General features: G+C 45.7%; 1 protein-coding gene across 1 annotated transcript; it reads left to right on the forward strand.

The window, feature by feature from the left end:
- Positions 1 to 7: 7 nt before the first annotated feature.
- Positions 8 to 18989, forward strand: LMAN2 (lectin, mannose binding 2). The gene is made up of 8 exons (XM_042945618.1): positions 8 to 389; positions 558 to 676; positions 12092 to 12209; positions 12812 to 12891; positions 13074 to 13235; positions 13344 to 13458; positions 16427 to 16546; positions 18313 to 18989. Exons 1-8 carry the CDS (start codon positions 194 to 196, stop codon positions 18471 to 18473), a joined length of 1071 nt encoding a protein of 356 aa, XP_042801552.1. The 5' UTR covers positions 8 to 193; the 3' UTR covers positions 18474 to 18989.
- The last annotated feature ends 8814 nt before the right edge of the window (positions 18990 to 27803 follow it).

Consider the following 27803-nt stretch of genomic DNA (forward strand, 5'->3'; position numbering starts at 1 on the left):
AGGAGATGTAACAGCACTCGACCAGGCTGGGGGAGCTGGTCGGTAAATAAAGCCGCCTTCCCTCCGGCTGCGAGGCCTTGCTTTTTTAACTGCCCGGTGACACTAGGTTTGGAGGGTTTCCGGCCGGAGGCCATTAGATGGGACACCAGGAAGGCGGAAGTCCCAGGGCGGAAGTGGCAGAGAGGAACGGAGAATGGCGGCGGAAGGCTGGATTTGGCGCTGGGGCTGGGGCCGGCGGTGCCCGGGGAGGCCTGGGCTTCCCGGCCCTGGCCCTGGCCCCACTACACCTCTACTTCTTTTTCTGTTGCTGGGGCCGGTTGTTGCAGATATAACTGACGGCAACAGTGAACACCTCAAGCGGGAGCATTCGCTTATCAAGCCCTACCAAGGTGAGGCCTGGGGCGGGAATGGGCGCTGGGTGAGGGCGAGGCTGGACAGGGTTGGACAAGGGAGTTCCTTTCTCCTGAGCAAAGCAGCTTTGTGGGTTTCCTGTCTTTGGCAAGGCCAGTCCTGGAATGGCTTCTTACGCACCTGTCTCTGTCCGTCTCTGCCCACAGGGGTCGGTTCCAGCTCCATGCCCCTCTGGGATTTCCAAGGCAGCACTATACTCACGAGCCAGTACGTGCGTTTGACCCCTGATGAGCGCAGCAAAGAGGGCTCTATCTGGAACCACCAGGTGAGTGGCTCCCAGGAGGTTAGGTATACCCTTAAGTAAGCCACTACTCCCAGTCTCTGCAGCACCCAGACCTGAGCTTAGTTCGAAGGTTTGCTTGGCACCTTTCTCTCCCGCTCCGGTCTTCCTCATCTTGGTAACGCTCATCAGTGGTGACATTAACAGGTAATGACTACTGAAGCTACTACGTGTCAGGAACTGCACCTGACACTTTCCACCTTTCTCATTTAGTTTCTTCAAAAGCCTTGTGAAGTAAGTGATGTTATTTCCATTTTACTGACTACGCTGAGGCTTAGAGTTGAAAGTACCTTTCTCAAAGTCACGTAGCTAGTAAACACGGAACTCTCTGGCTGTCTGAATTGAACCCTCAACAGTGGGATAAATGGAATGAACATCTTTATTGGGTGGTTTCTGTGTGTTAGGCACTAGCCTTATGATGCCTTATTGTATTTAATTCTCAAACAGGCTGTTTGAAATAGTTGGCTATTGTGGCTTTATGCAGAGCTAACACAGCGAATGGTATAAACATTTAAATTCTGATCTGTCTGATATCTAAGCCCAGCAATTCACTTGCTACACTTGACCCCCCCCTACCCCTGTACGGTGGAGGAATCCCTTAGAAATACTTGCAGACTCCATCCATTTCCCCAGTGTTTCATTGATGATCTTGTCATCAGTGGCATAGAGGAGCTGGACTTGTAGGCAGTTTTAATTTCTGTGACTTTTGCTTTAGAGGTTAGGGAACCTCGAGTATCACTGGCATGTCATACATAACCAGTGGCCAAGATAAGTCGCTACACAGACTCCACACTGAGGAGGTCGAGGTCAGGAAAGGGGTGAAAGGGGAATAATTTTGGGCTGGGTCACAGCTTGGGGCGGATGCTGCCCCTGCCCCAGCCTACCTGATTCCAACTCTTCCCATGGCTTAAGCTGTTGGCCATTGTCCTAGTTTTCTCCACCCTGTTCTTTGGTCCATTCTGAGTGGCTTCCTCATTAAGTTCTGGGAGACTGCACCGTCCTTGTGTTGCCTCATCTGCCTGTCTCTTCCACTCCTCCTCTCCTTTGCTAGGGACATTTGGTTTACTTTCTTCAGCTTTCACTCTGATCCTCAGAGCCTGGGGTCTCTCATCAAGGGATAAACAAGCATTATGTCTATACAGTCTGGCCCCTGGTGTCTCCATTCGTTCTAGTAATTTTGTTCCAGCCTCTCTGGCTGCTTTCTTGCCTCAGGATCTTTGCACTTGTTGTTCTCTCTGTCTGGGCACATTGCCTTCTGGCTCTTCATGCCTGCCTGGTTCTTTCTCATCTGGTGTGTCTCAGCTTGAGTGCCACCCACTCAGTATTTCATTAACTACTTTATCTCCCCAAGTCACATTCTGTCACATTATTCTGTCTTAGGGCTTCCAGATAATTTTAAAAAATTATACTGTAGTGTTACATTTTTTATGGAAGTGAGTTCAGTATAGCATTAAATTTTTTATTTTTTAAGGAAGGTACAAATAGGGCTAGAACCATTAGAAATTGGTTCAGCTACAAGTAACTTAATTATGGTTGTATATATAACTATTGGTTGGCATTGTCAGTGGTGTGGCAATGTCACAGGGCTGAGAGGATTCTACACTACATCAGATTTTTAGTCTGGAATGTAACTATTCTTCCCCCACATCCCCATTCAGTTCTAGGGCCTTTCCTATTTGGCCCTGCAGATATTCTTAAAAGGTTGGAATGTTTCCTGTAAATCTTGAAAGAAATTGCTTGGAAGTCTTAGAATTTTCTGCCTAGTGCTTCCCAAGAACCACCTCTTCCTTTACTGGGCTGGAGAGCTGGTTTCTGGACTTTTCTTTGTTGCGTGGCCCCACCTGGGAGAGGGACTGAATTAGCAAACACTCCTAAGCACCTGCTGTTCTCTGAGCAAAGAGAAAAACACAGCTGTGCTGTTTCAGTGGCGAGGTCCAGACCATGGAGTGGTCCCAAGGTGAAGTCTCAAGACTGACTGGAGCACAGGACATAGGGGGATGCCCAAGGGGCTGATTGGGCCCCATCTTGAGGAGCCTTGTGTGGAGGCTGCAGAGGTGGTGGTTGACCTTTTTTGGCTGATGTACTGTCTGAAAGTATATATCCTCTTGTGCTTTTTAAAAGTTCATATCCCAAATTATTGTAAGTTTGAATATTTGCAAAGGATGTAGTTTCTAGCATATTTAAATATTGCCATTTTAAAATAAAGCTGTTTGGTACTCTTCAGTATGTTCAGTGGAATCTAAATATTTCAATTTGGTATCCATTGTGTGTTTTAAACACTGTGAATCAGCCTGAATTATACATCAGTTTTTTTAATTCAATGTGTGTTTTCATCTCATCCTACACAATTTTATCCTATGCCATGTATTTAATGCTTGAAAATTTCTTCTTGATTAGCTTGTTCTATTCTCTGTAACTAAAATAAGTATAATAATTTAAACCTTTTAACTTTGGGGGCGCCTGGGTGGCTCATTCGGTTGAGCATCTGACACTCTGTTTCAGCTCAGGCCTTGATCCTAGAGTTTTGGGATACAGTGCTGCGTCGGGCTCTGTGTAGAGCATGCGGCCTGCTTAAGATTCTCTCTCTCTTTCTCCCTGCCCCTCTCCTCCATTCTCTCTCTCTCTAAAATAAAAATAAATTAGAAAAAAAACATTTTAACTTTGTTGGGACCTTGAAACTAAGTTTTAATATGGGGGGGTGTTACAATTATTATTGATACACAGTTGGTCAAAATAAATTCATTACACTATTTTGAGATAATTATTGTAAAAGTAAAAATTTATTGAAATGCATCTCAATAAGCTGTTGTCCCCCCAGTCCCTGTCTGGATGGGTATTATTGTCAGAATGAGACAGGCCTCAGCACCACTTCTACTTTTTGTTTTTATAGGTGTGAATGCTGAGAATCTGTGTTTACTTAAATAGTAGATGGAGATGCAGGGAGTTTTGTTATAGCAGGGACACTCAATATTTTAAACTTCTGTTGGTTTATAAACTCAAAATCATGTAGTGATCTTTCATCAAAATGATGATGTATCATGGGGCGCCTGGGTGGCGCAGTCGGTTAAGCGTCCGACTTCAGCCAGGTCACGATCTCGCGGTCCGTGAGTTCGAGCCCCGCGTCAGGCTCTGGGCTGATGGCTCGGAGCCTGGAGCCTGTTTCCGATTCTGTGTCTCCCTCTCTCTCTGCCCCTCCCCCGTTCATGCTCTGTCTCTCTCTGTCCCAAAAATAAATAAAAATGTTGAAAAAAAAAATTAAAAAAAAAAAACAAAACAAAAAACTGAGTTTACAAACACCTTTTAAAAAAAAAAAAATGATGATGTATCAGTTAACTATTGGATTAGCTCTACCTTCCACTAGTTGCAAGGACGTGAAACCACTAAGTGTAAAATGTTCTATGATTGCCACATGATTCTGATTTAATTGGCTCGGGGGAGGGTCAGGGCATTAAGATTTCTGAGCTCCCCAGCTGGCTCAGCTGTGCAGCTAGGGTGGAAAACCATGGCTGGCTGTCTAGTCCTCCTTCCAAAATCAGCTTCTAAATCCGTTCCAGCTGGTACTTCACCTGCACCTGCTTAAAATCCTTCAGAGGCTTTATATTGTCTCTATTTTGGTATTTCCCTCCACTGATCTACAGTCTTCAATCTGCCACGTGCAAAGATTTTCTAAGGCCCAGATAGTCCTGTAGGAATCAGTTTCCAGGTTTCAACTTCTGTGTGTACTCTTTCCTGAAACTCCTCTCCCTATGAACGTACCAGGGGCAGGAGGGTAGGTGTTCCTTTCTCATATCCCTGTTCTCAGTTGCCCTTCTGCTTGGAGGCACACCTTGCACCAGCTTGGGGTCTTAGCTCAGTGCATTGTTCTCAGGTACAGAAAACTGGGCACCAAAGAGACCGTTTGAAATCTGGTTTCTGGGCTAACTTTTGTGGAGGTGAGATAGTTAAAAAACTTTTTTCAAATATATAAGGGCTTTTCTAGTTATTAGAAAATTAAGTTGTTGTTAATATCTAGTTTGGTTTCACCATGGTCAAGGAATGCAATCTGTTATTTCATTTCTTGGAGGTCTGTTGAGTCTTGCAAATGGTCTGGTTTCTGGAAGATTTCCTGTGTGTGTCTGCAAAGAATGTGGATTCTCAGGTCGTTGAGTACAGTGTGCTGTTTGGTCCTTAGTTAAATTTACTGATTGGGTTCAAATATCTGTATTCTTCCTGATGTTTTTGCTTGTTTTTATCGATTACTAAGAGAGGTATGTTAAAATTTCTCTGTGGATTTGTTTTTACTTTTGTAATTTGTTAGTTTCTGCTTTACATATTTTTGAGGCCAAAATTTTCCTGGTAAAGGGCATCTTTTATTAAGAAGTGTTTTTGTTATTAAAATGTCCCTTTTTAAATTTTGTTATTGATATAGCTACACAAGCTTGCTTTCGGTTAGTGTTTGCATGCTGTATCTTTTCCTGTCCTTTTCCTTTTTTCCATTTCTTTATGACTTAGAGTTGTTTTCTTGTAAACTCCATATATGATTAGTCTTTTGAGGGGTTGTTGGTTTATTTTTGTGGTAAAATACACATAACACCATTTACCATTTTAACCTTTTTCCCCCACTTTTAAATCATTTAATTTATGAAACCGTTCTCTTCAGTAAGATGTTCCTTGGCATTTAAACGGTGTTTAAAAATGTAATGGTGAGGTGCCTGGGTGGCTCAGTCAGTTGAGTGTCTGATCTTGGCTCAGGTAGGGATCTCATGGCTCGTGGGTTTGAGCCCTGCATTAGGCTGTCTGCTGTCAATGCAGAGCCCACTTAGGATCCTCTGTCTCCCTCTTTCTGCCCCTCCCCTTCTCATGTGTGGACTCGCTCGTGCGCGTGCTCTCTCTCTTCCTCTCTCTCTCTCTCACGAAAATAAACATTAAAAGGAATATAATGGCTATCTATAAAAAATTAATTTGATTATCGTATTTATGTAGCTGCACGTGTAAAAGAAAATTGGGGAAACATTTTTTATTACAGTAAATGTCCATAATATAAAATTTACCATCTTAACCATTTTAAGTGTCCAGTTCAGTGGCAGTTCATTCACCTTGTTGTGCAACCATCACCGCCGTCCATCTCCAGAATTTTCCTATCTTCCCAGACTGAAACTCTGTACTCATTCAACAGTGACTCTCCATTTCCTGCTCCCCAGAGCCCCTGGTAACCAATATTGTTCTTTCTGTCTGAATTTTACTCTTTTAGGGACCTCATTTAATGAAATCATAGAGTATTTGTCTGTGTTTGGCTTATTAATTTAGCATAATGTCTTCACAGTTTGTCCATGTTGTAGCCTGTGTCAGTACTTCATTCCTTTTTATGGCTGAGCAATATTCTTCTGTGTGGGTACACATTTTGTTAATTCATGTATTTGTTGATGAACACTTGGGTTGTTTCCACCTTTTGGCTATTGTGAATAATGCTGTCAAGAACACGGGTGTGTATGAGTGTCTGAGTCCTTGCCTTTTTTTTTTTTTCTTCTCCCCACCTAGGAAGTGGAATTGCTGGGTCCTATGGTAATTCTATATTCAACTTTTTGAGGACAATCAAACTGTTTTCCACAGTAGCTACACCATTTTACATTCCCACCAGCAGTGCGTAAAGGTTCCAGTTTCTCCACATCCTTGCCAACACTTTTTCTGTGTTTGTTTTTTTTGTTTTTTTTTTTTTTTTTATGATAGCCATCTATCCTAATGAGTGTGAGGGGATATCTTGTAGTTTTGATTTGCATTTCTCTAATAACTAATGACGTTGAGCATTCTTTCATGTGCTTATTTGCTGTTTATCTTCTTTTTGGAAAAATGTCAAGTCTTTTGTTCATTTTTAAATTGTTTTTAACTTTAGGAGTTCTCTATATTCTGGAGACATTAATCCCTTCCCAGTTACATGATTTGGAAATATTTTATTCCATTTCGTGGTTGTCTTTTTATTATCTTGATGTTTTTGATGTGCAAGAATTTTTGTTGTTGTTTGTTTATTTTTGGGAGAGAGGGAGAAAGTGTGAGCAGGAGAGGGCAGAGAGAGGGAGACAGGATTCTAAGTGGGCTTTGCGCTGAAGCAGAGAGCCTGATTCAGGACTTGAACTCTTAACTGTGAAATCATGACCTGAGCCAGTCAGATGCTTAACCGACTGAGCCACACAGGTGCCCCAAGAATTTTTAATTTTGATGAAATTCACTTTATTTTGTTGTTGTCGTCTGTGCTTTTGTGTCCTATCCAAGAAATCTTGCTAAATCCAGTGTTGTGAAGATTTTCCCTGTGTTTTCTTCTAAGAGGTTTATGGTTTTAGCTCTTGAGTTTAAGGCTTTTACCCTTTATTTAGTTTTAAAATTAAACTTTTTGAGATAATTGTAAATTTACATGCAGTTGTAAGAAATAATACAGGGAGATCTTATGTACCCTTATCAGAATGTAGTTCACATTTAGTAAAATTACTGATGTGTTTTGCTTTAATCCACCTTCCTATTATTTTTATTTAAAAAATTAAAACAATTTTAAGTTATTATTTTTTTATTTACTTTCTATTTGTACTGCTCATTCTCTGTTCATTTTTCTCTCTGGTCTTCTTTTGAGTTGGTTAATTTTTATTCCATTTTTACTCTTCTGCTAGCTCGAAAGTTCTTTGCTTGCTTCCCAATTTTTCAATGATTACTCGAGTTTAAAACACAGCCATATTTTACCAAAGTCTAACGATAATGTGTACTTTCTTCCTGGACAATGCAAGGATCTTAGAATACTTTAACTTTATTTACCCCATTGTTGTCATTTATTTTAATTTTATTTTAAAACATTGTTTCATGCAAATATTTATTTAGATTTTTACCCGCATATTTACTGGGTTTTTTTGTTCTTTGTTCCTTCCTGAATCTCTGACTTTACATCTGGATAATTTTCTTTCTCTCTGATGAATGAAAGACAGTTTTAATGTTTTTGTTTATCTAAAAACGGCTCTTTTTGGGGGCGTCTGGGTGGCTCAGTTGGTTAAGTGTCCAACTTTGGCTCAGGTCATGGTCTCGTGGTTTGTGAGTTTGAGCCCTGCCAGCAAGGAGCCTGCTTGGGATTCATATTTTTTTCCTCCCTCCCTCTCTCTCTTTCTCTCCCCCCCACCCCTGCTTGCACTCTCCCTCTCTCAGATAAGTAAACTAAACTAAATAAATAAAAATGTCTCTTTTTAAAAAGTCTTTATCTGAAAATGTCTTAATTTTATCTTCATTCTTGAAGGATGCATTTGCTAAGCATAGAATCCTGTGTTCATTTTATTATTTAAAAATTTAAAAATATCTATTCATTTTTGAGAGACAGTGCAAGTGGGGCAGGGGCAGAGAGAGAGGGAGACACAGAATCTGAAGCGGGCCCCAGGCTCTGAGCTGTCAGCACAGAGCTCGACGCAGGGCTTGAACTCACAAAACTGTGAGATCATGACCTGAGCCAAAGTCAGATACTTAACCATCTGAGCCCCTTATTCACTTATTTCTAAAAATGTTTATTTGAGAGAGAGGGGTGGGGGGAAGAGTGCACGCAGAGAGAGAGGGAGAGAGAATCCCAAGCAGGCGGCATGTTGCCAGCTCAGAGCCCCATGTGGAGCTCAATCCCATGAACCATAAGATCATAACCTAAGCTGAAATGAAGAGTCGGATGCTTAACTGACTCCCTCCCTTCCTTTTTGTGCCTAGATGTGGTTTTCTTTTTTTTTTTTAAGTTTATTTATTTTTGAGAGAAGGGAGAGAATGTGCAAGCAGGAGAGGGGCAGAGAGAAAGAGGGAGAGAGAGAGAATTCTAAGTAGTCTCCACACTGTCAGTGCAGACCCAGTGCGGGGCTCAAACCCACGAACCATGAGATCATGACCGGAGCGGAAGTCGGTTGCTTAACTGACTAAGCCACTCAGGTGCCCCTGGTTTTCTTTTTAATTTGTCTTCTTTGGTTTGTAAGATTTAAGATTTGTGGTGAAATGTCTGTGAATCAGTTTTAGTAAGTGCTTGGACATCGCTTTAAATATTCCTTTGCCCTGTTCTCTCACTTCTCATTCTGAAACTCCAGTTTATGTATCTTAGAGTTTTTCACTCTATCTTACTGACAATTTTGTATCTACCATTCATTCTCTCTGCTTCATCCTACATTTTTTTTTTTTTTTAACCTCTCTGGCCTTGAGATCACAGATTCTCTCTTCATCTGTTTTTAATCTACCTGTCCATTACATTGTTAATTTCAGTTACTGTGTTTTTTTTAGTTCTCGGACTGTTTCTTTTTGTTTTGGTTTTTTTTTTTTTTTTTTTTTTTTGGTAGTGTGATTTTTTTTTTTTTTTTTTTTTTCCTTTTTTTCCCAGTTATTTTTAGGACACCTGGGTGGCCCAGTCAAAGTGTCTCATTCTTGGTTTTAGCTCAGGTCATGATCTCTTGGTTCATGAGATCAAGCCTTGCATTGTGCACTGGTGGCATGGAGCCTGCTTGGGATTCTGTCTCCTCTCTCAGACCCTTCCCTGCTCGTTCTCTCTCTCTCCCCCTCCCCCCCGTCAAAATAAATAAACATTAAAAATATATATATAAAATTTTTTATTTTTTGAAATTCTCAATCTTATATTTATCCCCTTGATTATAGTAAACTAGTTATTTGAAAGTCCAGTATCTGGAATTCCCATCAGCCTGTTTTCTCCCTCTTTTCTGGCCTTGTTGATAACTTGTCTTTTTATGTGCCTGGTTGTTTATTGTATGCCAGATACTGTATTTGTAATATGGCTTGTTGAAAAATTTGAGGCCTGGGTGAGTCACTTTAATGTACTTTTCAGGGATTGAGAGGGCTCAAGCTGAGCTACTGCCCCTGGGAGGGCCTTTCCTCATTCACTTTTGTTTTTGGGTTGCTGTCTTTGCGGTTCCAGCCCAAAGCAAGCTTGGTTCACCAGGCCTTCCACTCCCTCAGTAGGCCTTGGGGCAGAGTCTTTGTCCATCTATCTGTCTCCTCACCTCTCAGTTGTCCCCTGTAGAATCTGCAGATTCCCCAGAGCCACAACTGGCCAAGAGCTGGGAAGGCTAAGATTTCACACTACTTGGAAGCTGTTGTTGGGTGTCCACCAGCTCTGCATTCTTAGGGGCTGGAGCTGGGTCTCATCGCCTTGGTTTTTGATGCCCACAGCTGACTGAAACTGTACACTGATGAATCAGTGAACGCACAAGCCACATCACCCATGGTGGGATGTAAAGTTTCTCAGTTTTTTATTTTAATTTTTTTAAACATCTTTTAAAATTAAGTGAGCATTATGCCCAGTGATCCCGAGATTAAGAGTCCTGTGCTCTACTAACTGAGCCAGCCAGGTCCCCTTAAAGTTTTTTGTTTTTGATCTTTTATTTTTGATTTTTTAAATTTTTTTTTTTTTTTTAACGTTTTATTTATTTTTGAGACAGAGAGAGACACAGCATGAACTGGGGAGGGGCAGAGAGAGAGGGAGACACAGAATCGGAAGCAGGCTCCAGGCTCTGAGCCATCAGCCCAGAGCCCGACGCGGGGCTCGAACTCACGGACCGTGAGATCGTGACCTGAGCCGAAGTCGGAAGCCCAACCGACTGAGCCACCCAGGCGCCCCTTTTATTTTTGATTTTTTAAATTATGTTCATTATACAAAATTCAAACATAGAAAGTAAACATTTCTTGTAGTTCCCCTACCAAAGTCAGCTATCGTTAATATTGGTTCATGTTCTTTTAGTTTTTTTCTCTATATATACTAATATTTATAAAAAAAAATTTTAATGTTTTTATTTATTTTTGAGACAGAGAGAGAGCATGAGTGGGGGGGGGGGGGGGGCAGAGAGAGAGAGGGAGACACAGAATCTGAAGCAGGCTCCAGGCTCTGAGCTATCAGCACAGAGCCTGACACAGGGCTCGAACTCATGGATTGTGAGATCATGACCTGAGCTGAAGTCGGGCACTCAACTGACTGAGCCACCCAGGCGCTCCTACTAATTTTTTTTAAAAGCACTTTTGCAACTTAGTTTCTTTTGCTTAGTATCTTTGGTATCTTCAGGTGTAAAGGCTTATGGATCTGTCTTGAGTCTGTTAAAAACCTGCAGCAACCAGATTGACCCCCAGAAGATGGGAGTATCAATAATCCCATTGATTGAGAACATGTGTTTCTTTCCATCCTCATCTACACTGGTATTAATGATCTCTTTAATAGTTGCCAATTGGATAAGTCAACAACATCTTGTTCTAGTTTGCCTTCTGATGGGCCTTTATTTTAATTTTTTTAAATATTTATTTTAGAGAGCGTGTGAACGCAGAGTAGGGAAAGAGAAAGAGGGAGACACAGAATCTGAAGCATGATCCAGGTTCTGAGCTGTCAGCACAGAGCCTGATGTGGGACTTGAACTCAAGAACTGCAAGATCATGACCTGAGCTGAAGTCAGACACTTAACTGACTGAGCCACCCAGGTGCCCCTGGGCCTTTGTTTAAATACTTGCTCATGTACCCAACTGCAGACTTCCTCCAAGTGGGTTCCTGTTAAAGTATTTGTCAACACCTTAGTTTTCATGAGGAACTTTCTAGTGGATGAGGCCAGGCTGTTTCCCTTATTGTGGACGGTGTCCAGCTCTGCACCTGATGTTCCTGAATGCCTGGGTGTATCTGCCTTCTTTCGTATCACAGTTGTCCAGAGACCCCAGAGCATGACCTTTCCAGCCCCCCAGCCCTGGCACTGTCATCACACTGAAGTTCGGCTGGGCCTGCAAGAGGCAGGAGGTATGCTGGCCAAGAACTTGGGGTTTGGAGTCATCCAGAAGGTTGGTTAGAAGGGAAAGACAGTGGGGATGGAAGACCAGAAAAGAATTGCTGCCCTTTGTGTTAAAGGCGTGAAGGCCATGGGAGATATATAAGACACAATACAAGTTTCTAAGACAGATCTGAATGTGAGTCAAGACCATCCATACCTGCTGTGGACAAGTTATTTTGTCTCTGAATGGGTTTTCTTTTTGTAAAATATGTGGCTCCAATAGGGTTAGTTCCAGAAGATTTTGGGGCAGGAGCAGTGGAGATGGAAAGGAAACAGGGCTGATGGGTTTGGCTGGTGTTGAGGAAGGTGAATCAGTGTGAGAACCTGTGGCCAGGCTCAAGAGAAGACTGGGCCAGAGTGGGCAGAGTCTGGGCCTCAGACAGCTTGGGACACTGTGTGACCTCCCTCCTTCCCACCTGGGAGGCCCAGCACCCCCCTCTCTTCCTGCTGAGAATGCTGAGGTGGTCTGTTGGTTAGTGGCACTTGTGACCCTGCTACCTGCCCCTCTTTCGAGGAGTGTCCAGTCTCTGTGGAGGAGATGGGCCTGTATGGGTCACCTCTGTTTGGCAAGAAGGCCCAGGGAGCTCTGAAGTAGCTCTCTCTGCTTTCTCTCCAGCCTTGCTTCCTCAAGGACTGGGAGATGCATGTCCACTTCAAAGTCCACGGTTCAGGGAAGAAGAATCTCCATGGAGATGGCATTGCCTTGTGGTATACCCGGGACCGCCTTGTGCCAGGTAGGGAGGTGCTTGTATAGGTGGGGGCATTCTGCCCAGGTTAGGGCACTGGAGCTCCTCTTTGAGGAAACCTGGGACCTCGAGTCTGCTCTAGGGAGTGTCCCTTTGTGAAGAGGGATAGCTGGATCCTACAGCTCAACTCTAAACCCCATTGTGGCCTGGTGTTGTACACCAGCTAAGAATGGATTTTACCATTCTACTGTTTTTAAAAAAGCAAAAACAAGGAAGACTGTGACTGAGGCCATATGTGGCTACAAAGCCTAATGTTTCTTGTCTGGCCTTTGACAGAAAGTTGCTGACCCTTGGGCAGAGGATGGGGTTTCCTTTCTTCTGTAGGAGTCCTTTCTGCCCCCTTGTCACCTGACATGTCAGAGCACATGTCCAGGTACTGACCCCTCAACAGTTAACGGTTTCAAACTTTGAGTCCTCTCTGCTGTACCCCTGCACCTCCTCCTGCCTTAAAGATCCCTTCTCTTTCCTGGGCGAATGACCACAAATCAGCCTCCCTTTCCCCCACCCATACTGGCAATACTTTGTCCTTCAGGTACCCAGGGGACAACTCCAATATCTCCCATTACGAAAGCATCTCCTTCTAATTCCAGGGCCTGTGTTTGGAAGCAAAGACAACTTCCATGGCCTAGCCATCTTCTTGGACACATATCCCAATGATGAGACCACAGAGGTATGCCTCTGCTCTCTCCCTCAGACAGGACAGGAAGGACTGGGCAGTTGGCGGGGGGGTGGGAACCAAGACTTCTCTCTGGTCTCAGCACAAAAGGGGCCTCCAGGGATCAGGGTGGCGGGCTACCCCAGTGCCTCCCACAGGATGGGCTGGCCATAGAGTAACTGGTGTCTTGGTCTCAGCGTGTGTTCCCGTACATCTCGGTGATGGTGAACAATGGCTCCCTGTCCTACGACCATAGCAAGGATGGCCGCTGGACTGAGCTGGCAGGCTGCACGGCTGACTTCCGCAACCGCGATCATGATACCTTCCTGGCTGTTCGCTACTCCCGTGGCCGTCTGACGGTGAGCAGGCAGGATGGGGGCAGGTTATGCCTGTGCCAGTTCCGTGGAGGCTTAAGTTGATGGGCGGGCTTGGACCTGGCACGTACTTGACTTGCTGGCTGGCTGCAGGTGATGACCGACCTAGAGGACAAGAACGAGTGGAAGAATTGCATCGACATCACGGGAGTGCGCCTGCCCACTGGCTACTACTTTGGAGCCTCGGCTGGCACCGGAGACCTGTCTGGTGAGCATCTGGGCCGAGGGAGGCATTAAGTCTCAGTCTTGACCTTCCCTGGTCTGTCGGGAGCTTGTGACATAGTTGATAGCTTTCCTTCTTAAACTTCTTTCCTTTGGTTCCACACACACCTGGGTTTCTTCCTCTACTTTCTAGCATCTGGGAATGTTGTCACTCTTGGGGCTTTATTCCGTGAGCACTCCCTCAGCAGTCTTCCCCTCTGCAGCTAGGGGGCTGAGTATGCTACAGGGTCCCACATTTCCATCACCAGCCCAGACCTTTCCAGACCTTTCCAGACCTGTGTCACCCAACAGCCTGCTCAGCATCTCTGCCTGGATACCCAACAGGCATTTCAGCCTTCACATGCCAATAGCTGAAGCCCACATCTTGCCACCAAGACATAAATGGCACCTCTGTTACTCTAGTTGCTCAGTCCAAGACTTGGTGCCACTGTGGTCTCTATTTTTTCTCTCATATGCCACCTCTTATCCTTTGGTGAGTCTTGCTGGGTTTGTCTTCTCAGGGCAGCAGACTACTTTTCCTCTCTTACTACTTGGCAGGTCCAGGCCATCATCTTCACTCTCTTGGACAACTGCAGGAGCCTCCCATGTGGTCCCCTCCTTCCACACCAGTTCCCCAGCAGTCTCTCCCAGTTCAGTCAGAACGATTCCATTAAAGCTCAAATGAGGTCTTGCCACTCCTCTCGTCTTCTGCAGAGTCAAGGCCCCTGTCTGTCCCAGTAGCGGTTGCTGGGCCCTGTGTGCCATGCCTCCCCTACCGCATCAGCCGTGACTCATGGCTTCCTGCTCCTTTACATCACTCTCAGCTCTTCTTCAGATACACCAGCGCCCTCCTGCTTTGGCCTTTTTACCTGTGCCTCATTCTTACCTCCTTCAGGTCTTGCTCAGATGTCACTTCCTCACTGGGGCCTTCCCTGATTCCCACATACCCCAGTCTCCTATGCACTCCTTACCACCTTTCTTGGCTTTATTTTTCTTCATAGCATTTAACCATCTTGGAATCTACCATGTAATTTATTTCATTTTCTAGGTATGCTTAACTGAATTGTAAGCTTCATAAAGTCAGGGCTCTTATCTTCTTTGGCCCACAGTGTGTCTGTATGCATTGGGATGCTGCTAGCCTATGCAAGCCTCGCTGGGCCACCAGGCCTGGGTGACACTTTATAGTGACCCTTGGCCATGGTTCTCAGAAGGCATCAGGGTCCTCAGAGGGCTGGCACCAAGCCCAGGGTCAGCTCTTGCTGACCAGAAGTGGGAAGCAACGTATAGGACCAGACAAAGGGCTTATTTATCCTCAGGATAGACGTTTCTGAGAGCCTCCCCTTCACCCTTGAAATGTCGAGGTTCCTAGAGAGTCCGTTGCTTTGGGGTTTTAAAATTTTTCGTGTGGATAGTCTAATAAGTCCCTTTGCCCCTGTTACCCAGCTTTAGGTAATCATTACTTGCTCGTTGATTACTTGGTAATTAGTTACCAGCTGGATGTCAGTCTTGTGTCATAGTCCTTCATCTCAGGTTATCTGGAATTTCATTGGGTAGTATATCAGCATATGTCAGGAGAAGGTTCTGGAAACAAAGCCAGATCTGTGGCAGGTGAATGCTCTCTAAGGGTATTTGGAGAGGCCCAATAAAGAGTGTTGGAAATTGACTATCTACACAGTAGTGCCTGACCATTAATCAGAGAGTTGGGAATGCCGTCCTCTGCAGCAGGCGTCTCATGGGGAGTCACATGATGTAGTGGTCTCTTTTCCCTTTTAATTCTTTTTTTGTTTGTTTATTCTGGGAGAGCGAGTACACGCACGGGGGGGGGGGGGGCAGAGAGAGAGAGGGAGACAGGGAGACAGGGGATCTGAAGCAGGCTCTGCGCTGACAGCAGAGAGCGCAATGCAGGGATCAAACTCACAAACCATGAGATCATGACCTGAGCCGAAGTTGGACGCTTAACTGACGGAGCCACCCAGGCACCCCTCTTTTCCCTTTTATACATCTGAGACCATTGGGAATTTGAGAGTTGAAGGGATTTCCCCACGTTCACACCTAGGAAGGGCAGAGCTTGGGTGGAAACTCTGGTCGAACTTCAGAGTCAGGACTTGTCCCTGCGCCTCCGGGGCTGTGTGTGCTGGGCTCTGAGATACCACTTGGCTCTGCCTGACCCAGTTGCCAGGTCCTTGCTCTTTAGGCTGTCCCTTTTCCGGTTTCCACAGATTTCCTCTTGAAATGAGGCTTTTCCTCAGGTTCCAGTAGGTTAGCTGAACTGATGCTGGAATCAAGGGACCAGGACCCCTGTCTTGGCTCTGATCTCAACCTCTCCATCTCACAAATGGGGTGGTCACTTACTGTCAAGCAGAAGTTCTCTTCTGCCCATACCTGAGCCTTTCTCTAGTGTTTTCTGGGACAATCACTGCCCAGGTATTAGAGCCTCGCCCTCAGCTGGTTGCTGAGTCGTTCATCTGCATTCTGAACTTGGGTCTCTGATGGGAGCACCTGGCAGCTGCCTGCCTGCCCCTCGGGAAGATCAGACTTCTCAATTGGCTGTAGAATAACTTGCAGGTCCTTTTCTGGTACATACTATCTGCTGGGCAATCTGTCTCTGCTTTGTGTGTACTTTCTCATTTTCTTGCCATGATTACCAGGCAAGATGGATATTATAACCTGGATTTACAAACAAGGAAACTGCCTCAGGATTTAGACCCAGGTGATTTTGACTGGAAAATCCATGCTTTTTTTCTGTCCTGCCTCCTCCCAGGTTTGTTAATGTTGAGTTCTAGAGGTATTCTAGCTCCTGGAATACCTGCTGGGGGTCACTGGGAAGAAAACAGACCCCTCACTAGGCAGGAGCAGAATTCTCCCTGTGGGACCTTGCCACTCTGAGGGACTGGAGCAGCAGCTTTTCTCTGGGGAAGGCCATGGGCCCTAAGGCAGTCTCCATGCTCCTTCTAAGCTAACTCTTGATCCTACAGACAATCATGACATCATCTCCATGAAACTGTTCCAGCTGATGGTAGAACATACACCTGATGAAGAGAACATTGACTGGACCAAGATTGAGCCCAGTGTCAATTTCCTCAAGTCGCCCAAAGGTATGTATGCAAGGCCCACCTGGGCCTGGGTGGCCTGGTATGGGGTTGCAGTGGGGCTGGCTTGGCTGAGTGTGTATGGTCTATTTGCTCTTGCTTGGTCCAGTTGTGATTGTGGCTTGGGGTCTTGAATCAGCAGCTAGTGCTAATGAGTAGATTTGTGAGCACCTGGTGCCTATTTCGGCTGGTGCTTAGTGCGGGGTTAATGGCCAGTAAAGCCAGAGGGGCCAGTTTGTTGGTATAGGTGGCATGCAGGGCATTCTGATACAACATGTGTGTGGTCTCAGTGAATGGCCTGGGAAGTAGGTGCTGCCACTAGCCAGGGCAACTGGTCTTCCAGGTTTCCTCAGCTAGAAAGAAGTAAAGACAAGAATCAACTTTGAGTTTTTGCAAAGCCCCAAAGCCTGGACTCTTTCCATGGTGCTAATTAGCCACCAGTCTCTCCTCACAGAGCAAGAGTTCTGGTTGAAGTGAAACTCCTATGTGTGTAGACATCCAAGAACCCTGAAGTTTGCCTATGGGCCAGGATGGGGGCACTGAGGAGCCTCTCAGCCTAGCCCAAGGTCACCATGTAGAGTGTGAGCCAGAGTGGAACCCAGCACTTAATGTGACCTCTCACTTTTTTAAGATTCATATTGCTTACAAATATCTCAGGGGCTAAACAAATCCTGCCGTGTACCCACTGTTTTTGCAACCTTTGATTGGAGAGTTTCTGGCTGAGGGCTTTCAGAGAATTCCTCTGCTCTGACCTACCCAGCAACCCAATAAGGTTGGCCAGGCAGGGCTTAACTCATTTGCAGACCTGTTGATCCATTTGCTGCTTTAGCAGATGGTTCCAGAGCTTTCATTCACTGCCTAGCCATGGGCTAGGTGCCGTCCTAGGGCTTAGTCTAGTGACTGAGGCAGAGAAGGGGGCAGAGGAAAACAGAGGCTGGTGGTGAGACCACGTCAGCAGGCCTGCCCTGGTTAGGTTGTGTGGGAAAGGATGACGTAGCTTGGCTCCTGCCTGGCATTGCAGGCCTCCTCCACAGTGAGGAGTGGAGGGCTAGGGCTGTGGCTCCAGAGGGAGGCCGAGTGGCAGGAACAGGGCCGAGGCTGCACAGGGCAGGAGGACTTGAGTCCAGATTCCTGTCCCTTCACCCACAGACTAGTGAACTTGACAAAGTCTGTTCCTGCTCTCAGCCTTCTCTAAAAGTGAGATTATGAGCTCCCCATCCCAGGGTAGTTGGGATTCCAGGAGAATATCTCATGTGTCAGGGCCTTGTTTCTGGTAGAATTCTTGATGTTAGCAAGCAGAGAAGTGGTGTGGCTGGAGAAGAAGGACAGGGGATGGAGGGCCTGGGAGATTCCCCCCCTAGGGACCATGGAATACATCCAGGTGTAAGTCAGGGCCGCTTTCGGCCAGGGCTGTGTCTCTCTAGGTCAGGATCTTGGACCACTGACTGCATGGGGCCAGGGTGGGGCTTGTGAACGCAGGTCTTGGGCTTGCCTTGTGCTGACTCAGGCTCTCCTGGGGAGGCCAGGAATTCGGTTTTCACCAGCCCCTTTCAGAGAAGACACCTGAGGCCTTGCTCCCTGGGAACCTCAGTCCCAGTGGGATTATTCCTGTGTCCATTCCTCCGCCCCTCTCTGGTATAGCTGTGAGCAGGACACAGGGCTGGCTGCGGCCTATTGCTCTGCTCAGTCCTGTTGGACTCCCTGTCTCCCGGGAGCCCGCCTGACCTCTCTCTCCACTTTACCACTTCAGCTCCCCCTCTCTTCTCCCCCAGACAATGTGGATGACCCGACGGGAAACTTCCGCAGCGGGCCCCTAACGGGGTGGCGGGTGTTCCTGCTGCTGCTCTGTGCGCTCCTGGGCATCATCGTGTGCGCCGTGGTGGGGGCCGTAGTGTTTCAGAAGCGGCAGGAGCGGAACAAGCGATTCTACTGAGTGGCCGGCGCTCTGCTCTGGGGAAGGCCTGGTTTTGGGCCCCGGCACTAATGTGAACTTTTTTTTACTGAGATTGTAAAAGAAAAACAAGACGACCTTATTTCTTAACCATTTCAAAGAAATAATTAAAGTATTTTCGTACATTTTGCTTCTTGCCCAGCAGGGATAAGCTGCAGGGCTGGGGAATAGGGTTTGGCATCCCCACACCTGGGGCAGAGGTCCTCACCCATCTCAGGAGCAGGGAGGAGTCTGTGCCTGGAGCTGGGCCCTGGCAGGTGGCTCTTGAACACTGGAGGGCCCCCCAACCACATTGTGGTGGGTGTCTGACGATGCAAGCAGTGATTTTGTTCTGTGTGGTGTGTGTTGGTGGAAAAGGAGGCTGACTGGGGAACCTGGGCCTTTCTGGTCACCCTCTGAGCTTCTTCCCAAGGCAGAGCCTCGAGTGAGGCTGGAGGAGCAATTTGGTGGGGCTCAGAGTGTGACCGTTTGCTAAATAAAGTGAAATAACCAACCTCAGCTGTGTTGACTGTCCTAAGGGGCTTGCTTTTCTTTTCCTTCAAGTAACTTCCAGGTGGCCAGTGCTTTACAGCTCTCAGCCTCCTCCCCTCGGCCTTGCCACACAGCCCCAGGAGGCAAGTGCTGTGCTCCCTGTTCCCAGATGGGGAAGCACAGCTCTGGGAGGTCAAGCGAAACTTGCCCAGTGTCACATAGCATTTGAGGTCATGGGGATGGGGCCTTGTGCCATCTTCCACGTTCTCTGAGCCTCTCACTCTGGGCAGGGGAAGGTCCCACACAGAGGGTGGGACCAGTGCAAGCGAACTCTAGGGCACTCGGGCTAAGGGGGGCTTCAGGAAGATCTGGAAGGGATTTGTAGGTACAGAAGGACAGGTTGGGGTCGGTAATGGTATTCCCTTTGTGGTACCTCGAGGGGAGAAAGATGGCACAGGGAGTGGAAGAAAGCCGGCAGCTAAAAGGAAAGTACCATCATCTGGCAGCTTTCTTGGGTCTGTCTGTCCTGGCCATGGCCTGCCTCTGCTCTCCAGACTGTTCTTCGGTGCTCCTGACCCCGCCATGGAACAGTGTGTCCCCATCCATTCCGGAGCCATCTTCAGCATCTTGCACTTTTTTTTTTTAATGTTTTATTTATTTTTGAGAGAGAGAGAGAGAGCTTGAGCGGGGGAGGAGTAGAGAGCGAGGAAGACACAGAATCCAAAACAGACTCCTGGCTCTGAGCTGTCAGCACAGAGCCCAGTGCGGGGCTCAAACTCACGGACTGTGAGATCATGACCTGTGCCGAAGTCGGATGCCCAACCAACTGAGCCACCCAGGTGCCCCCAGCATCTTCCACTTAAATGACATTTGAGTCTCCATCTTTTAAAAAAAAAAAATTTTTTTTTTATGTTTATTTGGGGGAGGGGCAGAGAGAGAGGGAGACCCAGAAGCCGAAACAGACTCCTGTCTCTGAGCTGTCAGCACAGGGCCTGACACAGGGTTCGAACCCACAGACTGTGAGACCATGACCTGAGCAGAAGTTGGATGCTCAACCATCTGAGCCACCCAGGCGCCCCAACTCTCCATTTTAAAAACAAGAGCAACCCTGTCTCCCTGTTGTAACCAGGCTTCTTATAATTAACATTCTTGATGAGATTCTTATAAAAAGTGGATAGAAGTAGATGTAAAGAGTAAGAACATATATTCCTGTCAATCTTTCACCCTCACTCCCCTGAGCTCTTCATTGATCTGTTCATGGTCTCTTATCCCTCTCGATGTGTCCTGTGTACACATAGGACCCGTCTTTTGGCAGGTGAGATGTCAAGAGATTGTTTATAAATTCACAGTGACAGAGAATTCTGAGCTGTGTTTTCTTCTCATGGGGCTGGGAGCCTGTTCATGAAGCTGTAAGAGAAAACATGATCTTCCTTATTGAAAGAAATATTTTATTGAGCACTTTCCCCAGAACAATTTCTTTACTTGAAAAGTAGCTAACTTTGAGTGCTTACTATATATCCCAGGCGTGGTTCTGAGCAGTTGACACGTATTAACTCATTTCTCTCCACAACACTTAACCCACTTGGACATGAAAAATCTGCTAGGCTGGGTGGCTCCTGACTCACTGAGCATCTTCTTCCTTGGTGAGTGCCGTGTCTGTACTGACATGAATGACTGAGGCCTGGAATCTGGAACTCTCTGTGGCTGCTACAACCACCATAATCTGCACTACACTCGCCATATTTGGCCTTTAATTTTGGCCCTATCTTGGCCTTCCCTGAATTCCTGAATTATTAGGCAAATTGGCATCCTGTCCTGTATGGCTCTTGCCTTTGGCTGCATGTTGGAGACATCTGGAGAATGAAACTCAGTCCTCTGTGCTCTACAGTTTGGGTTTAAGAAGTAGGTGGGGTGTGGGCAGGGGCAGTTTGAAAACAACCACGTTGGGTGGTTCAGATGAGCATATAGGCTTGAGAAGTGGCAGGTGTAGACTAGTGATTTGAAGGCTGATCTTGAAGTGGTCCTGGTCTCTTCTTGGCGGTCAGCGGCTTGTTTGCATCCCTTTCAAAGTTCAAACCTGGAGGTGCTTTCCTAGAAGGTTAGATTTGTGTTCTCACATCTGCTTTTTCATATATGTGGGTTCACGCTACTGTAATCTACATTTTTGCCACATGCATTTATTATTTTTAAATGTTTATTTTTGAGGGGGGTGAGGGGCAGGAAAGGGGGACAGAGGATCCAAGTCAGACTCCACCCTGACAGCAGCTTCAGCACAGTGAGCCCACTGTGGGGCTCAAACTCATAAACTACAATCATGACCCAAGCCAAAGTCGGATGCTCAACCGACTGAGCCACCTAGGTGCCCTGTCACATGAGTTTAAAAACAGAGTTATTTCATCATATAGAAGTTAGATATAAATGTATATCCCTGTACCTGTTGTACAGCATGAGAAATGAAACGTGGCTGACGCATTTGCATCCTTCTTTGTCCCCTGCCCAAAATAGGTGCCCCCCCTCTTGGAGGTGATTGCTGCGGATTCTGATTTTTTTATGTTTCTTTCTTTCTTTAATGTTAAATTTATTTTTGAGAGAGAGAGTGCAAGTGGGGAAGGGACAGTGAGAGAGGGGGACAGAGGATCTGAAGCTGACAACAGTGAGCCCAATATGGGGCTTGAACTCATGAACTGTGAGATCATGACCTGAGCTGAAGTCCAATGCTCAACCAACTGAGCCACCCAGGTGCCCCTGATTTTATGTTTCTTAAAAATGTTACTGTAGAGGTATGTATCCCTAAACGCATAGTAGTGTTTTGCATTCTAAAAAATTACAAATGGTACACAGACGTATTCCTCAGCTCTTAAAATTCAGCACTGTTTGTGAATCTTTGCATTAGATGTGGCTCAAGATGTGGCATGAGTGGACTCCAGTTTCTCCATTTGGCCATTGCTGGATGTTTGGATGGTTTCCAGGTTTTTGCTCTTAAAATGCTGCTCTAAATGTTCTGGAGCCCATCTCCATCCATGCACAAGTGTGAGGAACTGCCGGGTTGTAACTTACTTGTAACTTATGTACATTCCAGTCTTACTGGTTGTCAGATTGGTCTTGTGGGTTGTATTCATTCTGCTCCCACCTTGGTGACTGAGATTCCCCCTGCCCATTTCTTAGCACGTGATATTATCAATGTTTACTTATTGATGATCTGATAGGTATAAAAGTTTTAATTTGCATTTCTCAGCTAATCAGGTTGAGGATTTTTGTATCCTCAAGGATCCGTCCATGGTGGTGTAATTTTTTTGCCCCTCACCTTTTTCTTGTGGTTACATGCCCATTCTCATGGGATCTTCAGGTATGTGCTTTTGCGGATTACCTCTCAGCCTGTGTGTCTTTTGATTTTCTAATGTCATATGATTTACTGTCTATATTTTAATGTCAATTACTAATCTTTTCCAAATATTTTTCCCCCAAAAGTCTGAAAATTTTGTTCAGACTCAGTTTATAATCTCCATGGAATTGACTTTTGTGTGGAGTATGATGTAGGGATCTGGTTTTCCCACTATGTATAGCCAGTTGTCAAAACATTTCCTGACATTCATTCTTCCACACAAGCCACAGCGCTGCTGAATCAAGTGCTCCAGATACCGCTCCCTCGTCTTCCTCCTGTTTCATGGCTGGAAGGCCAGATGTTTAGCTAAATTCTCCAGCTTCTTAGCTAGGGTGGCTCTGTGAGAACTGTGCCTGCCGAGGAGACTCTCGGTAAAAAGCGCCAGATGGCAGCTGGCGTGGCTGTTTGCCCATCCTCCTCCTGCTGGACAGTGGGGGTGATCCCCAGAGGTGCAAAAGCCCCCTGTGACCATGGGGGCAGTAGTGAGCACCAGAGCTGGGTGGAGCATGTGTCCTCAGGACATCCAGGGCTGCCGCAGCCCTGGACTGCTGGGCTTTTATGTAAAATAAATAAATTTGTATTTGCTCAAACTACCATGAGTCATGTTTTCTGTTATTTGAGACTAAGAATAGCCCTCTCCCCCGTCGTGTATATGTCAAGTTTTCTAACCTGTAGGGGTCTTCTCTGCAGGTAATATTAATGTGCCCACTCAATGCCACACACTGTTGTAGGCCCTGGGACACGACAGCAAAAGGAACTACAGTCCCCCATGGAACTTACAGTCTGGTGGGGAAATCAGGTGAAATAAATATTTACAGTATAAAGTAAGTTTGAAGTATGTAGTAAGTATAACATATGCCATGTTAGTACTTACATTTGTTTCTTGTAGCTGCCGTAACTATGTACCACAGACTGGTGGCTTTAAATGACAGAAGTTTATTGTCTCACAGTCTGGAGGCTGGAAGTCTGAAATCAAGGTGCTTGCAGGGCCATGTTTCCTCTGATGGCTCTAAGGGAGAATCCATCCTTACCTCTTCCTAAATTCTGGAGATTCTCTGTAATACTTGGCATTCTTTGGCTTGTAGACCTGTCACTCTTGTCTTTGACAACATCATTGCATGGCAGTCTTCACATCGTCTTCCTTCTGTCTCCAAATTTCCCCTTTTTGTTAGCACACCAGTCACATTGGATAAGCCATCCCTGCGACCTCATCTGAACTTGATCTACATAGAGCCTCTTTCCAAATATAGTCATTTTCTGAGTTACTGGGGTGAGGACTCAGCATAGCTTTTTGGAGGAACACAACTCAACCTGCAACAATGATTAAGGGGAACAAAATTAGGGAAAACGGATACAGGGAGTCAGATGAAGATGGAGAAAGACTTGCATTTGACTAACAATCTATGGGAAATGGACTGAAAATTCATTGAGCTTAAGATTTGTGTATCTTTCCATATATAATATTTCTTTTTTTTTATGTTTATTTTTGAGAGAGCGAAGACAGCCATCAGGGGAGGGGCAGAGAGAGAGGGAGACACAGAATCCAAAGCAGACCCTGGGGTGCACACACTGTCAGCACAGAGCCGGATGCAGGGCTTGAACTCAGGAACCGTGAGATCATGACCTGAGTGAAGTCAGTCACTCAACTGAATCACGCAGGTGCCCCTCTTTCCATATATGATATTTCAAGAAACATTAACTTTACATATCAGAAACAGCTTTTTTTTTTTTTTTAACTGCAGTATTGGCACACAATATTACATTAATTTCAGGTGTACAACGTAAGAAATTGGCAGTGCTGTTATGCTGTGCTTACCACAAGTATAGCTGCCATCTGTCACCAGGCAACGCTATTTCAATACCATTGACTATATTCCCTATGCTGTACTCTTTATCCTTGTGACTTATTCATGCCATAGCTGGAAGCCTGTATCTCCCACTCCCCTTCACCCATTTTGCCCATCCCTCCCCTCTGACAACCATCAGTTCTCTGTATATCTGGATCTTCTTCGTTTTGTTGGTTTCAGTTTTCACATATAAGTGAAGTCATATGGTATTTGTCTTTCTCTGATTTATTTCACTTAGCATAATACCCACTGGGTCCATTCATGTTGTTGCAAATGGCAAGAGTTCATTTTTTTTTATATGGCTGAGTAATATTCCACTGTGTGTGTATACCACATCTTCTTTATCCATTTGTTTATCAGTGCGACACTTGGGTTGCCCCTGTACCTTGGCTGTTGTGAATGCTGCAATGAATAGGGGTGCATACATTTTTTCGAATTACTGTTTTTGTTTTCTTTGGGTAAATACCCAGTAGTAGAATTACTGGATCATATTGTACTTCTGTATTTAATTTTTTTTTATTAAAAAATTTTTTTTTAATGTTTATTTTTGAGAGAGAGTGTGAGCAGGACAGGGGCAGAGAAAGGAGAGACAGAATCTGAAGCAGGCTCCAGGCTCTGAGCTGTCATCACAGAGCCTGATGTGGGGCTCAAGCCCACAAACTGTGAGATCATGACCTGAGCCGAAGTCGGATGCTCAACTGACTGAGCCACCCAGGTACCCCTCTATATTTAATTTTTTAAGGAACTTCATACGGTTTTCCACAGTGGCTGCATCAGTTTACACACCCACCAATAGTTGTTTGAGGGTTCCTTTTTTCCCCCCACATCCTCACGTACACTTATTTCTTGTCTTTTTGATTCTGGCCATTCTGATAGGTGTAAGATCCTATCTCATTGTGGTCTTGATGTGCATTTCCCTGGTGATTGTGATGTTGAGCATCAATTTATGTCTGTTGACCATCTGTCTTCTTTGGAAAAGAGTCTCTTCAGGTCCTCTGCCCACATTTTAGTTGAATTATTTGTGTTTTTGGTGTTGAGTTGTACAACTTTATATGTTTTGAATATTAGCTGCTTATTGGATAGATTGTTTCCAGATATCTCCTCCCATCCAATAAGTTGCTTTTTAATTTTGTTGATGGCTTTTAATCACTGTACAAAGTATTTCTATTTTGGTGTAGTCCCAATAGTTTATTTTTTACTTTTGTTTTCAAAAGAGTAGCATTGTAAGACTCTCATGATCATTATTTGGCATTGCTTGACTTCAGTCAATAATACTGGCATTGTGTATGTGCACTAAGATTTTGCCCGTGGGCTTTTTTTTTTTTCAGTGTTTATTTTTGAGAGAGAGAGAGACAGAGTGCCAGTAGGGGAGGGGCAGAGAGAGGGAGACAGAATCCGAAGCAGGCTCCATGCCCCAGGCTCCAAGCTGTCAGCACAGAGCTGTACATGGGGCTTGAACCCATGAACTGTGAGATCATGACCTGAGCCCAAGTCAGACGCTTAACCAACTGAGCCACCCAGGCACCTGGCCCATTGTTTTATCATGCTTTATTTTGATTTCCGACTTTAGTTCCATCATGGAATGAAGGCTAATTAATTCAACAAGTCTTTGTTAATAAACTAGTATGTACTAGGCAATAGGCAAGGGATGCAGAAGTACAGGTCCTGCCTCTGTGGAGTGTAAACTCTGGCTGAGAACGTAGATTGTATGATCCAGGATCCAGTCTGGACAATATGCCACACTAGGTATTTCAGACAGAGGGCACTTAATATAGGGGGTTGGTCATGGGGGTGTGGGAAGGCTGAAAGACCAAAAAGGGGCCCTGAGATACACCAGAAATTCAGTGTGGGAAACAGATACCTCCCAGAGGTATCAAACAGAAGAGGTGATGTTACCAGAACCCTGGAGCTTGGAGGGCCCTGTGGTTGGTGCTGAAACCTATGAGCATATGGAAGCTGGTGGTTACTTGGACTTGCAAGGGAGCCACAGCCTTGGTGGGGAGGGAGCCTGGGGCAGCTGGGCTTTCTCAGACTGCAGGGCAAATTTCTGGTGCTGGGAGTGCTGGAGGCAGGAGCCCTCTGGCACCTGCTGCTGGCCTTGGAAGAAAGCAAGTCCCTTTTTCCTGCTTCCTCTTCCATCTAATACCTCCTCCCAGTAGCAGAACTCAGCAGGAGGCCAGCTGATTAGGGAGGCTGGGAAACGGTGCAGAGTTCCAGACCCAGAATCACACAACAGTATAGAAAGGCAGGCTTGAGGCTTAGAGATGGTGGGTGAATAACCTGCAGGCAGCAGGCTGCTGGGTGGGAGACCATCTGGAGGGTGGACGCCAAGGACCCTGGATTGGCCACCACTGCAGATGGTATTCATACAGAGAGAAACCCACTTCTGTGCATGTATTGTGTTGGGTTTTCTTTAAATCAAAGCTGAACCTAATCCTGTCTCATGCAAGTGGGGATTGGCGACCAGAGGGAGAATCTATTATGTAGAAGGAGGGAAGACTTGAAATGAGTAAGTTGGTAAATTTAGAAGGGAGTGGGATCCTGTGGAGGGAGAATGTTAGGAGGGATATGGGCAAACCCTTGGCTGATGTGGAGTCATATGGTGGAAGTGACTGATACAGAATAAGCTGGGGGACTTGAGTCACGTGCCAGTGCAGTGGCGCATCCTCATGGTCTCAGCTGACCTCCTTGGGCACCACTGCTTGGCTGACATCTCCAGATCTCTGGACTCCTGAACCAGGATTCACTCTGCCTGCGAGAGCAATTTCAAGTTGTGTGGCATCACTGCCACCTGGGAGGGCAGAACAGGAAGCCGACAGAAATTACTTGGGATTTTGGTTCCAGAATTGGTTTTAATGTTTTAAAATATGCAATTACTTGCTTTTCTAGTCTCCTTGCTCTGTGATTCTTGTGTCCTGTGTTTTTTTTTTGTTTTTGTTTTTGTTTTTGTTTTTTTTTTTTGGTTTTGTGGCAAAACCAGAGCTGTCAGGCAGCTTCTCCAGGTTGGCAGAGACACTGGCCCTTGGAGCTCCAGCCACCATGTAAGAAACCCCACCACCTGAAGTCCCCTGCTAGGGAGCCCTGTGGAGGCACTCCAGCTGACAGTTCCAGCTGGTGTCCATCCTTGGCCACTGGGGCCCAGGTGCCAGATGTGCAAGGAAGGAGCCATCTGGGCTCCTGCATCAGCTGTTCAAGTCATCCCAACAGAAGCCCAGATGTCATGGAGTGGAGATGAGTTCACATTTCCATGCTTTTTTCAAATTCCCAGCCCACCGAACCCGTGAGCATAAAAATGATTGTTGTTTTACACCACTAGGCTTCAGGGTAGCCCTTTATGCAGCAGAAGATGATTGGACCACATACATTCCTCGCCATCTCTTAATTTCTCTTTCTGAACTTCCGTTGGAGGTAGAGGAGGGGAAAGGGCATTCAAGTGGTCTCGGCCTTGATCATCCTGTGGTCTTGTGTTTTTGGTCATCTGGTTGTTGGAAAGTAGGCATTTCCCACTACAGATGTGAGCCTTTAGCCAATAAATACCTCATGTTGACTCTGCAGTCCACATTTATGATATTTGGACTAAGAGCATACATGCCTTCCTCCATTAACTGACCC

The sequence above is a fragment of the Panthera leo genome, chromosome A1, assembly GCF_018350215.1.
Source record: "Panthera leo isolate Ple1 chromosome A1, P.leo_Ple1_pat1.1, whole genome shotgun sequence".
NCBI lineage: Eukaryota > Metazoa > Chordata > Mammalia > Carnivora > Felidae > Panthera > Panthera leo.